The sequence below is a fragment of the Equus przewalskii genome, chromosome 19 (assembly GCF_037783145.1).
Source record: "Equus przewalskii isolate Varuska chromosome 19, EquPr2, whole genome shotgun sequence".
Taxonomy (NCBI): domain Eukaryota; kingdom Metazoa; phylum Chordata; class Mammalia; order Perissodactyla; family Equidae; genus Equus; species Equus przewalskii.
The window spans coordinates 39,386,821-39,400,723 of NC_091849.1; the positions used below are offsets into that span (position 1 = coordinate 39,386,821).

General features: G+C 39.0%; 1 protein-coding gene across 6 annotated transcripts in view; it reads right to left on the reverse strand.

Annotated features, from left to right (window-relative positions):
* The window catches only part of KIF6 (kinesin family member 6), a 371,498-nt gene that overhangs the window by 228,152 nt on the left and 129,443 nt on the right, over positions 1-13,903 (reverse strand). For all 6 annotated transcript variants that reach the window (XM_070584535.1, XM_070584539.1, XM_070584537.1 and 3 more), the window contains 2 exons: positions 5,972-6,115; positions 4,986-5,072 (listed from right to left, as the gene is read on the reverse strand). In XM_070584535.1, coding sequence (XP_070440636.1) covers positions 4,986-5,072; positions 5,972-6,115 — 231 coding nt within the window. The remainder of the gene's footprint in view (positions 1-4,985; positions 5,073-5,971; positions 6,116-13,903) is intronic.

Below are 13,903 nucleotides of genomic sequence, written 5' to 3' on the forward strand. Positions count from 1 at the left end.
TATGAGATATAGATCTTATTTTAATTAATTTTTTATACAGCTATTCTTGCAAGATTTGCTGTTATAATTCTATTATATGTTTCCACATATAATTGTGTCTTTGAGCTATTGATTAAAAATATTTGTCTACTTGACTACATGAATGGCAATACTACACTGTTTTAATTACTATATTTTAAGCAATTTTGGCATCTAGATAGAACAAGCCCCTTCTATCTTGTTCTTTTCCAAAACAGACTTGGCTATTCTTGGTCATTTGCTCTTTCATATAAATTTTAGATCCAGCTTGTAAAATTCTACTAAAGACCCTTCTCAAATTTTAACTGGAAATAAATTTGATTAAAAGGTTAATTTGGTAAGACTTATCAAATTTTGAGTCATCACATCCATGAACATGGTATGACTTTCCACTGATTCCTTTCAATAAAGATTTATAATTTTCTCTATAAATATCTTACGTGTCTTTAATTAGGTTTCGTTCCTAGAATTTTAAGGTTTTTGTTGTTATTGTAAGTGGAATTTTCATAAAATTGAATTTTCTAATTGTTGGCTTTTGACGTATAGCCAGGCAATTCATTTTTATGCATGGATTATGTACCGAGTAATTTTCTGAACATTGTTTTGGTTCTGTTTATCATTAAATACTCCTGGATGTGCTACATAAACAATCAAATAGTCTGTAAGCAATGACAGATGTTTTTCTTCTTTTCAAATCCTCATACATTTTTTAAAAATTCTGTCTGTCTTAGCAAGGACTTCCAAGTGCAGTGCTTAAGACATTCTTGTATAATTCCTTCTAGCATTTCACCAAAAAAAAAAAAAAGTTTCAGCAAAACTACATGTTTGCTGTAGTTTTTGCTTGATAACCTTAATCACTTTAAGGATGTTCACTTATTTTCACAGTTTGATGAGTCTTTTCAAGCTACAGATGAATGCTTAATGTTATCAAATACTTTTTCTGCATCTAGCAATGTAACCATATAATTTTTCTCTTTTAAACTGTGAATGTAATGAATCACCTTAATTCATGTGACTTTTTTTAGTATGAACTACTTCATATATACAAAAAAGTATAAAGAATACCTTGTACCTACTACTTAGCTTGAGAAATTAAAACATTACAGAGCTTTTTGAAGCCCTCACCCCTGTATAGCCTTCCCTAAATGAATTCCCCATTACCATTACCCTAAATTTGGTGTTTATTTTTCCTGTGACTTTTTTTCCTTTACTATACATTAGTATATTTTCTAAGGATAGATTATCCTTAAATTACTGAAATAAACCCAACTAGGTCATGAAACCACATATCATATTAATAATCATAATGCAAATTTCCTAAAACAAAAATTCACAGGCTGAATCCAACTTTTATTTTTCCTTCAGTATTTGGTAAACTCTCTCCTTCTTTCCTTCTTTATTTCCTTTCTCTCTCTGTCTCTCTCTCTCTTCCTCTTTCCTTCTGTTCTTCCCTCCCTCCCTCTTTCTATAATAGAATTATAACAGCAAATCTTGCAAGATTAGCTGTATAAAAAATCAATTAAAATTAGATCTATATCTCATACTTTATACAAAATAAAATCAACCTAAATGTGAAAAGCAAAGCTTTAAAACTTTTATAGGAACATACAGGAAAATATTCCTGTGGTTTTAGGTAAAACGTATTATTTTTAAGAAGACGCAAAAATACAACTCAACCAGAAAAGTTGATAACAACCGATAACAGAAAAGTTGATAATGAAATTATATTGAAATTTACAACTTTCCTTTAACCAAAAGAACACCAGAAAGTGAAAAACATGATATATTTTTTGGAGGAAACATGCATTGCATAAAACTAACAGAGAATTCACTTTCAGAATATATAAAGAAGCCTGCAAATCAATAAGGAAAAGCTTTTGGTAGCTTCGTTATTATTGAGTCAATTTATTTATTAGTTGTAGATCTATAAATGTTTTAAATTCTTCATGAATTAGTTTCAGTGTTGTTTTTCTAGGAAATTGTCCATTTTGTTTAAGTTTCCAAATTTATTGCCATAAAGTCATTCAAATTCCTTTATTCATTATTTTAAGATATCTACTGTACCTACAGTTAAGTCCTCCTTTCATTCCAGATATTATTATATTGATTTCTGCTTTCTTTATTCCCTTCTTCATTACTCTTTCTAGAGATTTGTTCCTTTTATTAGTCTATTAAAAGTCAACTTCATATTTTTTGTTTCTCTCCACTGGCTTTTGTTTTCACTCATTTTTACACTTTTTAATTTCCATCTTCCTACTTTTTTTGGACTTACTTTATTATTCATTTTCTAACTTTTTTGGCTTAGGGGTTACCAGACCAAGGATGTTGCATAAATTTGAACTTCAAACTCATGTGAGGCAGAGCCTTAGGATTTCAAGTTTTCAGAGAAACCACATTTTCTTCTACCTAGAGTCCACTAGGCAGACAAGATTCCCTAGCATCTCCCTATGCCAGTGGACAGATGCTTTTTCCTTTCTGGCTCACTCCTTCACTGGTTTTATGCTGAGGAGGGAAGAGGCTGTCTGAGGTTCATCATCCACCTTCCAAGGTCCCAGGGCTTTCACTTCTATGCCTCTGCTCCAGCTCCCTTCGCCCCTCCGCTCCAGGACAACTGTAGCCTCTTCTTTGTTTCTGGGCGATGGAGAATTCTCTTTCTTCCTTCAACCTCAGACATATATTTCAAAAGGTACTTGTTAAAGTTTATATAGGTGGGGTTCAGATTATCTGTATTCTATCAACAGGACCAGAAGATCTAGGGAACATGATCCTGAGTATTTTGAACGTGTCATTGCTCCTAGAATTTCATTTAAATGCACAAGATTGATGGGATTTGGTTGTTTACTTATTTCCAAAAACATTCTAGAATCATCAAGCTACGCAGAATGAAAATTCTTAGACAGAAACTATGTGAGTCATTCATTTGTAACTTGCCTCTACTAAATTAATATTGATGCCATATTTTCTACTTCTACTAAGGCTTTCAAAGTCAAATCTAACAACCAAATTATCTTCTGTCTTATTGAAAAGAAATCTCAAAACTAAGCCAACTTTTCACGGTTTTGAGATTATTACAGTCACATCCCCCATTCAATTATTGCAGAAACTTTGGAATAAGATTTTGGCCCATGCCCAGTCACCAGAGACTGGCCTATTCACAGTTCTGTTGTCTCCTTGTCTCTCTGGGGTACCAATACTTGTAAAGAAAGCAAGTCACATCCTTTGTGATACTGATCTTACATCGCTGGCTCCACATTTGCCATGAAATTTCGAGAGTAAGATATAGGAAATCCCATCCAAGTTGTGTTTTGGGTGGTTTTGAGGACAAATTTTCAATTGTCAATTGTGCTTCAGAAAAGCTCTGTACATAAAATAATGAACAGCAATGTCAGTTTTTAGAAGCAATTATAAAAGAGACCAGAAAACAACACTTGTCAATTACCAGATTATTGTGCACCAGGAAGACATCAACATTTGTTCAATTATCAGCTATTAGCTTTTGACTCCTGATTTCTCTTTTCTTTATAACTCTCACTGACCTACATCAAACACATGACAATGTTTACCCTTCTTCAAATTCCTCAAGTTCCTTCAAAGAAAAGTCTCTTTAGCCAAATTTAAAGGAAAAAACCTGCATCTAATATGTTTTTTTCTTCAATTAAGAACTAATTCTTGTCTTCAAGCTAACTCCGTTATTGTGTTTCTCATTCTGCATAGTAATGTTGCAGGGTTGCTGGCAGGGTAAGGACAGCAGAAGAATTCACCCTAGGAGTTCAATTCCACTTGACTCATGTCTTTGAATTCTCTTCCCTTTTTCCAGTGGGGACACTGTGTGACGTTGGTATCTGACCAGGGCTTGTTCTGGAAATAGATGTCCCTCACCCATTGGTTTCTCCAGAACAGAATTCCATCTGGGGAGCTCAAGCTCCCTGAGGCAAATGGGATGAAACAGCCCCATTATTCTTTTTCCCTCTTCTTCCTCTACTCTTCAATGGAAGATTTCAGAGGAGGATGGGCCAAGAATCAAGAGGAAGTAATTAACATGGGTAATAGTGAATTTGAGAATCTGGGGGGGGGGGGGGTAGATCTGAGAAATTTATAAATGAAGCACTGTTGGTAAGATTTCACGTCTTTTTTATAAGGCAAAATACTCACTTTACACCAGCTTATTTTCTAGATAAATTTAAAAAAAGCTGAGTGATTTGAAAAGTAATATAACCTTAATTTTAGAACTTTAAAATGCTGAAAAATTTCATTTCAACATTTTTAGTATTGGCATGAGTTGACTAACAAAATAGAGAAAGGAGAACATACCTGCCTTTTAACTAGTAGCTAAATCATACAACCTGCAAATATTTATGCTTTAAAAAAGCAGTTTGACAAAGCAGAATTCATTGTTATAAAACTAGAAGCATGGTCATTTTTCCATGGGTCAAACCAATTATTTTTTTTTTAAATCTCTAGAATAAGTAACAGGACAGGTATGCAAAATATGGTTCTACTTAATAACCAGACTTCTTTTTCTCTATAAGTTTTTATAAAAGATGGTCTATTATCATTGTCTCTAGAAAGTTAAACTGACGTTGCTGAAAGGCCATGGCCTGCACAGGGATATGACTGTGCAGGATTCTGTCGTACATGCCCTCAGGACTCGCTGCACATCTCAGGAGTGAAGAAATGGGGAGCTGCAGGGGGACACAGGCCCTGAGTCAGACTGTCTATGTCTGAATCCTGGCTCTGCTGCTTATTAGCACTGTGACTCTGAGCAAGTTATTGAACATTTCCGTGCCTCAGTTTTGTCATCTATAAAATGGAGATAGAGATGACATCCACTCATAAGATGTTTATGAGCATTAAATGAGAGAACACGTTTCCAGCACTTAGAACATTACCTGAAATGAATAAGTACCCCTCAAATTTGAACTAGTATTTGATTTTTTTTAAAACATAGTCAGTTAAAAGTTGCTTACCAATCTGGGATCAACTTCTTCATTAAGAACAGCTTCATTCTTTATGAGTGCCACTCGTTGTGCAAATCTGCAGGTGGATATAGACTCCTAAGAAGGCAAAATAACTCCTTAAAATGTTCTGGTATAGAGAGATAAGGCTTAATTTTTGTTCACAGGAAAAAGATGCACACCTAAAGACTGATGTGTATAAAACATACCTAGAAATGAGGGAGCTTTGCTCTAGAACATTATTTTTTATTCAAATTTTGTTCGAGTTTAATAGCATGACCAATGGCAAAAGTATGGGAGATGCTGAGGTCCTACGTGGCAACTGGTATATGTTTTTCAACTCTGATCTGTTAAACCAGAACCACCTATACAACTCATAATCATAGCAGGTACTACAATCCACAGACATGAAAGACTACAAAATAAATATTTATAGCAGACCAAAAAGAGAGGCTTTTCAAGGCATCTTATAATGTCCTTGGGGCTTGGCCTTATTTTGACAGGCACTCCGCTGCCTCCCATTTTCCTCTTTTGGAGAAAGTCTGGATCCCAAACCTTAAACCGAAATGCATGAAACATCAGCTGGCTCTAAAGCAGCCCAAAAAAGCTGTCTGGCAGCCAGTCCCTGCCAAAGCACCCTGGGTGCTGTACCCAGCCACATGTCTAGGGATAGACACATCTTGGAGATGTTGCCAGGGTTTCCTAGTAATCAGGAGCAAAACCGAGCAGGAGAAGCCAAGGAAACCCCTTGGCAGCCTTCTAAAATTTGTGTAAGAGGTTTCTTCAAGCCATCCTGTGCTATGTGAAGTCAGTTCTCCAGTTGGGTAATTACAATGCTGTAAATAACCCAAAGCTGTGAACCCTGTAGGGTGTTTACCTCTGAAGGCATAGCCTAACCCAGCTGCAAAGATGGAAACCCACCCAGGACCCTCAACTCCCTCTCACAAACCAGCAACCAAAACTCAGACTGAGATCTCCAGAAACAAGAACCAACATACATCGATATTTCTTTTCTCCAAAGAGAGTGTTGCAATCATGGTCGTCATGCAGTTCCCTCCCAAACTGTCCCTTAGGACACTGGTCATCATGGAGTTCCTGTAGGGAATGTGCGAACGGTGTTTTTCTGAAAGGGCGATGATAACCTGTGGTAAGGTAGAAAAATAATGAAAATGCACATCTGACAAACAACTGAGCTGCAGCTGCAATAAAGATAGAAAAGGAAATAATCAGTAAATGCAGGGTGACACTCAAAACTTGAGCTCAGAATAAATATCTTAACAATATTCAGTACCATAATGGTGAAGATGGAATGAAGGATATGTAGCAAAAACAGACCATAATGAACCCTCTAAGTTTTGGACAGACAATATATCTTGGACAGAATTGGATACATTATTATTCTGTTTTTAACCATTGGAAAATTCTTATAAAAACTCAAGCGTAAATCATGTAGGTTTTTAAAATCCTACCAAAATTGGCCCATATGCCCCATCTTCAAGGTAGAAGAGGAAGAAGAGTGAATAATAACAAGGAAAAGCAGTGTAGGGATTAGTGTAGGGATCTGGTGCCACAATGTCCAGGTCCAAATTCTAGCCTTACTCACATCAACATCTCTGCCTCAGTCTCCTCATCCATAAAATAGGGGAAAAAAATAGTACCTACTTCATAGATAGTTGGAGTGATTAAAAGAGTTAAAATGTGCAAATTACTTTGAGTTGTAGTACCCAGCCCATAATAAGTGCTGTATACATGTTTTCTATCATTGTAAGTGGTAGGGGATGTTTACTTTGGTTCAACTAAGGCTTGCTCATCCTATTCCTCATGACTGTCTTAGATAGTTAAGGAAGGTACTAGGTGGATGGATGGTAGGTGGATGAAAGGCTGTTGTGGGGTTGTCCCCAGAGGGAGCCACCAGGGGTTCAGGGTTTTCCTGGGAAGATGAATTCAGTGCTAGGATATTCATTGCAAAGCATCAGGAATAAGTCACCCATGGGTGTGACTTCAGGGGCATTACAAGGCCCTGGCTCCTGAAAATACTGCTGCCAACACTTGCCATTGTTCTTCCTTCCAACAAGGTGTGTAATTCCCATCAGCAGAACTTCTCCTACTCCTTTAGTTTACGAAACAAGATGGGAGCATTGTTTTTTGAAGGCCCTTTTGAGTAACAACATACAACTATACCTCTGGTCCCACTTTAAATTCATAACCACAGATTTTACTAAAAACCAGAAATCCTGTGATATTTCTCTCAAACATCACTTTTCCGCTCTCCGAAATGAGGCCTTTACACTTTAATCATTTTGTTTATAACCTCTATCCAGTCTCTTCTCCGTGCCTTCAGTCTGAGCTGGTGGCCACACACCCTTCCATCAGATGTAAGCAGACCAACCAGAACTACTCATGCCTCAGCTCTAAACTCCTCGAACCTTCCACCCTTTCTCCTGTCGCTGTCCTGCTCCTATCTAAGGCCAACACTCCATCCTCTCCCTCTTCTCCTCTCATCTACTTAGCTCCTACAATTAACCTCTGTCACTTCTTATTAATTTCTCTCTCTCTCTCACCTGGATCATTCTCATCCTGCATGCCCACTACAGTACTAAACTAAGATGGCTCTTGCCAAGGTCATCAGCAACCCTCACTGAACCAAAAGCATCAACCGCCATCTTATTAGATTTCCAAGTCAGGCAAGCATTCAACACAGTTACTCATCACCTCCTCTAGGAAACACTTTATTCACTTGGTAATCAGGACACAGCACTTTGCTGGATTTTATCTTTCTTCAAAAACTAGTTAATGAATGTTTCCTTTTCTTCTTCCCACATTATAAATATTGGAGTGCTCCAGGGCTCAGTCCTTGATCCTCTTCTCTTTCTTATCCATACTCTCTCCATGTGTAATCTCATGCAATTCCTCGGCCTTAAATACATCTATATGCTGATGTCTCCCCAATTCATATCAACAGCCTCAACCTCTTCCCTGAGCTACTATTCCTGTGGCAGCACTGTATCCCCATCTGGATATCTGTTCTTGACTTTCTCTTCCCTCTACTCTGAAACCTGATTCTTTCTCAGGCTTTATCCATCATTATTAACAGCACTACCATCCACCTAGTGGCTCAGTCCAAAACCCTAGGCATCATTCTTGATTTTCCCTCACCCTTCAAATCCAATCCACCAGCAATTTGTATTAGTTTTACCTACCAAACCTACCCAGAACGGACCACTTTTTCCCATCATTTTTGCCACCACTCCAGTTCAAGCCTCGATCGTCCCTACCTTGGACAACTGCATAAGGCTTTGAATCAGTCTCCTTGCTTCTCCTTTTGCCCTCCCATGGTCTGCTCTCCACACAGCAGCCAGAGGAAGCTTTGTAAAATGAAAGTTACATCAAGTCATTCCCCTGCTTGCAATTTTCCAGTAGTTTCCCCAAATGCTTAGTATACTGACTCAACTCCTGGGTGATCTGGCCCCTGTCTGCCTATCTGACCTCATCTCCTGTCGTGCTTTCATTGCCCACACTGGCCTTGCTGTTGCTCCATCATACCAAGCTTAGTGTCACATCACAGCCTTTGAACTTACTGTTCTTTTTGCCGGAAATGCTCTTGCCTCAGCTTCCTGCTTCCTGTCATTCAAATCTTTGCTCAAATTTTATCTCCTCACAAGGTCTTTCCATGAACCTCCTATCTAAAGTGTCACACCTATCTCCAGGCTGTTATTCTGTTCTATTTTTCTTCTGGTACTTATCACTATTTGAAATTTTATTTATTTACTTATTTTTTACCTGCTTCCCCACTAGACTTTGCGCTCCACAAGGCCAGGGATATTGTTTCTCCTGTTCACAGCTCTATCCCCACTGCCTAGAACAGGGCCCAAAACCCAGCACATGTGGCAGAAACTAAGCTGTCTCACTCAGCTATCATGAAAACCCCCATTCCAGTTTCACTTGTTATTAAACTACACTCCCTAGTCTCTCTCTACAACTCACATTTGCATGAGACCTAGCTCCATCAAGCAGACACCCCTGTGTGGTATTTGGAGGTGAGTAGTGAGAGGTGATGGCCATAAGGAAGATCAGATTTGCAGGCGAATGTGGCTGCAAAGGCATCTGGTACTTTTGAGGCAGCTGCCAGGGAAGTTTCTGGAATCTAGGATTTAATGTGCTAAGTGCCAAGTAGGGACAACAGTAATGTTTTGCAGAGCAGTTCAGTGGTGTGGTTAGATGTGTCTCCTGGTTGCCCTGCTCCCAGCTGGGGAGTATCCAAGCCCAGTTTCATAACTTTTCTTCATATTCTTTATGTTTAATAAACTCTATGCTGCTTAAATTAGCCAGAGTGGATTTTCCAGCCTATAACTAAGAAATCTGACTAGTACAACATGTGCTCAACACATTGTTGTTAAATGAATGAACAAATGAATGAGTAGATTAATTAGTTTCACCTAGGAAGACAGTGTAATGGTCATTAGTATGGAATGAGAGTTGAGGAATTTTTTCCAATTAAGTAACTGGGAAGGGAGTGGGCAACACGGCAGACCCAAGCCTGAGTGGCAAGGTGGTAGTATGGGGTGCTGAGCAGAGCTCTAGACCTTAAGAGCCAAGGGGACAAATGAAATATCTGAAACAGGAAAGGTAGGCCCAAATACCAAATACCAGAACAAACAGAGGTTGGTTTGACAGATGTGCAGAGAGGGTGGCATTATTGCTTATGAATCATCAATTAAATATGTAACAATTTTCTAAGTACTTTGAAGTTCTTTCATAAAAAAAAAGTCACTGTTTTTTTTTTTTCCTGGTCTAGGAAACAATATTGATATCTCTTCTATTCAACAGCTTTATGGACAACTTAGATGACAAAAAAGAGAAGGCGTTTATTAAACTTCCTGTTGAATTAAATTAAATGGCATGCTAGTTAACTTGCTTTTGGTTGCAGTAACAGAAAACATACCCTAAACTGGCTTTAATCATAGGGAGATTTATTGGCTCATGTAACTGGACAGGAAAGGCTTTAGGTTCAAAATGACACAAAAGGTCAGTGCTACCACCAAGGACTTAGTTTTGGCCTATACCTCTGCTCTATCTTTCATGTGGAGAAGTCTGCATCTCCTCAAGGCCATAGGATGGCTGCCAAATGCCCTGAAGTTACATGCTTCCTTATTCATAACTGAGATGAGAAAGGGCCTTTCATCTCTAACTGTTTTTAAACAAAAGTCCTGAGCTTTGCTAGGGATCAACTTCAGCCATCTCTGCACCAACCACTGCAGCCAGGAGAAAGGCAGGCTCCCATGGCTCAGACGAGTCAGGGTCTATTCCTGGAGCTGTAGTGGGCTCCTGGCTACGACCCCTTGGAGTGAATGTTGTGGAGGCAATCCCAATGTTCTTTCCAGAAAGGGTTCTAAAATAGCTAAAGAATTAAAATTCAGATGAGACTATGGATTAGAAAATACAGTCTTCAAAAATGGGGAAAGTGAAGGCAGTGCACGATAGAAGAAAGAACCCAGGACTGAGAGTCAGAACCAAGCTTTCCCACTTGTGTAATCTTAGGCCAATCCCTTAAATTTGTTAGCCTCAGTTTCCTCACCTGTAAAAGTGGGATTTGAATTGCTTGTCTGTCTCACAGAAATGTTTTGAAAATCAATGGAGATCATTTCTGGGATGGTTTCTGGTAAAACCAAGATCACCCAGCGTTGTGGAGGGGTCTTTAGGCTATGTTCTTCAGGATCCCTTGGAGACTCATTTTAGCCATGTAAACCCAGTCCTAGGCCATTTCTTTAAGAAGATGATCCTGAGCAGGGATCTTCTCAGCTCTAAGGGAGTTTAGGAATACCATAGTGAGCCCAGACGCCTTGGGGCAGATATAAATCTTCAGAGTGACCCAGAAACGGTGGGGACTTGAGAGAGAGGCAGAGTAGATTGTTCTTTGTGGGCTGCTTTGGGCTTTCCAAACTGGGAAGGAACTGGATGGTCTGAATGGCACACGGTAAGGAGGTGGTGCTACACCTGGATTTGTTCTTTTAATACTTACTTCCATTTTGGATTTCCTGTATAAATACAATAACATGTTCCTGAAAGCATTCTTTAAGTGACCAACAGTGGAACCTCACATTATACTTCATATCTCCTATGCCTGAAATCAACAATTTGGCTTATTATTTAATGAATTAAAGAGATTTTCTTTCAAAGAGTTCAGAAGTGCATGGAAAATTGACCTCTGAAAACTGACAAAGATTTGGAGTGGTTACAACTGACACTGGCACCATCAGTTTTTTTCTCCTGAACACAACCATTCAGTGCAAGCCAAGCGTTGGATCGCTGGCTGAAGGGGACCCCGAGTCTGCTGTCTGCAGAGGTAGAGAGCAAACACTTCGTTCCCAGGGCTTTCTCGCTTGATGTTTTGGTTGATAGCAACTGCTGGTCATACCAGGAGCACTTGGTGAGGGGTACGGTTAGAACAAGTATGCATGTCCCCCCTTCCTTTTCCTCCATGGACTTGATTTCTAGGATTAAGATGTACCCTGTTATTGTGGCTTAAAATGTTTTTGAGCAGAGTTTTTGGAATAAGTACTACACACACAAGGAGAACTCCAAAACCAACAAAACTCTGGCAAAGAGAACGTTATTTCCTTATGAGCACAATAAGGTGCATTCAACTCAGAAAGGCTGTACACTGAGCAGGTGTAAGGTCTTACAACACGGCCAGAAGGGCAGTTCCAATTCTACACGGAATTTCTGTAACCAGTGTGGGCTAATTAATGCAAGAAAGGTTACCAAACTATTTCTGAGTCCATCTCCATCTTATATACTGAAACTGTGACAGAGAGAATGTAATTAATTACTGACACTTACATGGATTTCTATTAGGTACAGCATTTATCTTACTGTATTGGAAGTATTTGTTTAAATGGTTTGCTCTGTCACTGGATAACATGACAGCACAGACTATTTCTTAATCATACATTTATCCCCATTGCCTAACAGAACTCAAAGCACCCAGTGGACATTCAATCACAATTTGCTGAATGAACGAATGAATGAAGCTAATTAAACTAAATTGTGTTACACTTCCAGTCTCATTAGTCCCATAATAAAGTACTACACACAAAAAATTTGTTTATAAAACTCCTTGAAGTCTGTTATTTCATTAGCAGAATCTGCCCACCCTTTTTATTCTTCTCATTCCTATGTACTCTTTGGTTCTCTCTCATCTTTTTCTGTATGAAATTCCAAAATTTCTCTACTACTCTCCTACTTTCTCTCCAGCTGCTATTCCTAGACCTACTCAACCCCACATACCGATGGACGCATACTGCAGTTTCTGTATTCATGTTCTTTCCTCTCATGCTAATCTTCTCCTTCTCATCTCCTCCTCTCTCCATTATCTTAGGCTGTAACCTCCATGAAGACACGTGTACATCAGTGTAAATTGGTAACAACTGGAGTGATGCAGCGGGTGAACAGGAAACGGATAAATGACATTCAGAGAGCTAAAGGTCAATGACATGTGAATGTCACTGCGACCCTGGGTGAATAGATCCCCCTAGCTGGAGCTAAGGGCTGACAGGCTCACTGTTCTCACTGCCTGCCATCCTCTAACCCCATCCTTGGCTGGCTCACTCCTACTCACTCTTCAGGTCTCTGCTTAATATTAGCCCTGAGAGAAGCTTCATTAGCTCTCCCCTCCACAGTCTAAGTCTGACCCCCATTACAAGCTCTCCTCATCCTTGGACTTTCTCTGCACAGCTCTCACCTGGATTATGGCCAGGTACATACTGATTGCTTATTCAATACATGTCTCCCTATACCAGACCATGAGACTTTTGGAGGGAGGACTGTTTCTATTTTGCTCAGCACTGTGCCCCAGTGCCTAGCACAGTCCTCAACACATGACAGTTCCTTATAAACAACTGTTAGATAAATAAACTAATTATGTATAAAATCAAATGCCACATAGCCACCAAGACTATTCACATGAGGCTGATGTTATAAGGATTTTGAAGAGAAGCCTAATGGGGAGAGGAACAGTTTTAATGACAAGGAGCAGCTCACAAAGGTTGTGTAGAATGAAGAAGAAGAAAGGATTAGGGGCAGAATGTATATCTTGAGTGATCACAATTGGTGGAAATTCTGATTCAACTGATGAATACAATTTTGCATGAACATGGACATAACGGGAATTAAAGCCAACAGTGCTGGCAACTGACACAAGTAGGTATATTTCTTTAAAGTAAAGCACTTTGAATATAGTCCTTTATGTCTTCATATCAATGTTTTATAAGTATCCTATTAAGTAAAAGTCTCTCTTATATAAAAGTAGTATGTAATATTTGAACAAGAAAGAACTCAGGAGTGCTGACTCTTGGAGACACTAAATGATGGGAACACCACGTGGGCCTTCATCGCTGGGTGCTGTGTTACTGGGAGTCATTTGGTCAGGGCCCAGCGGTGTGCGCCTTGTTCTGAGAGAGCTCCCTTAGGTCTCTCTCAATCTGCTTTTTCAGCCAACTTGACCATTAGAAAGCATTTAACATCAGGACAACATCAGTCTCAAAAGGGTTCTTTATGCAGTTAAAAAAAGGTTTTTTTGTTTTTGTTTTTTCTCAAATCTTTTAGCCTCCAACATTCATTACAAGTCCTCTGGCTTGCCAATAGTCTCTGCACTTCCCCGCCCCAGTTTTCGACCCTGTGTTTGGAATTTGGAAGTAGCTGCCATCTTTAACATTCAACTCACAGTGCTTAGCCTCACAGAGCTGAAGGGAACTTGAGAAACCATCTAATTCAATCCACTCATTTTAGGGTTGAGAATTTTTTCTGGAAGATTTATTTAGCTAAATTCAGATGTGTGTTCTCTGTTCTTGGAGTCAAATGCAGAAATTAAAAATAGAGCACACACTGGGGTGGATTGTAGTAAAATTGGGGTCGGGGAGAAAGGGGAAGCT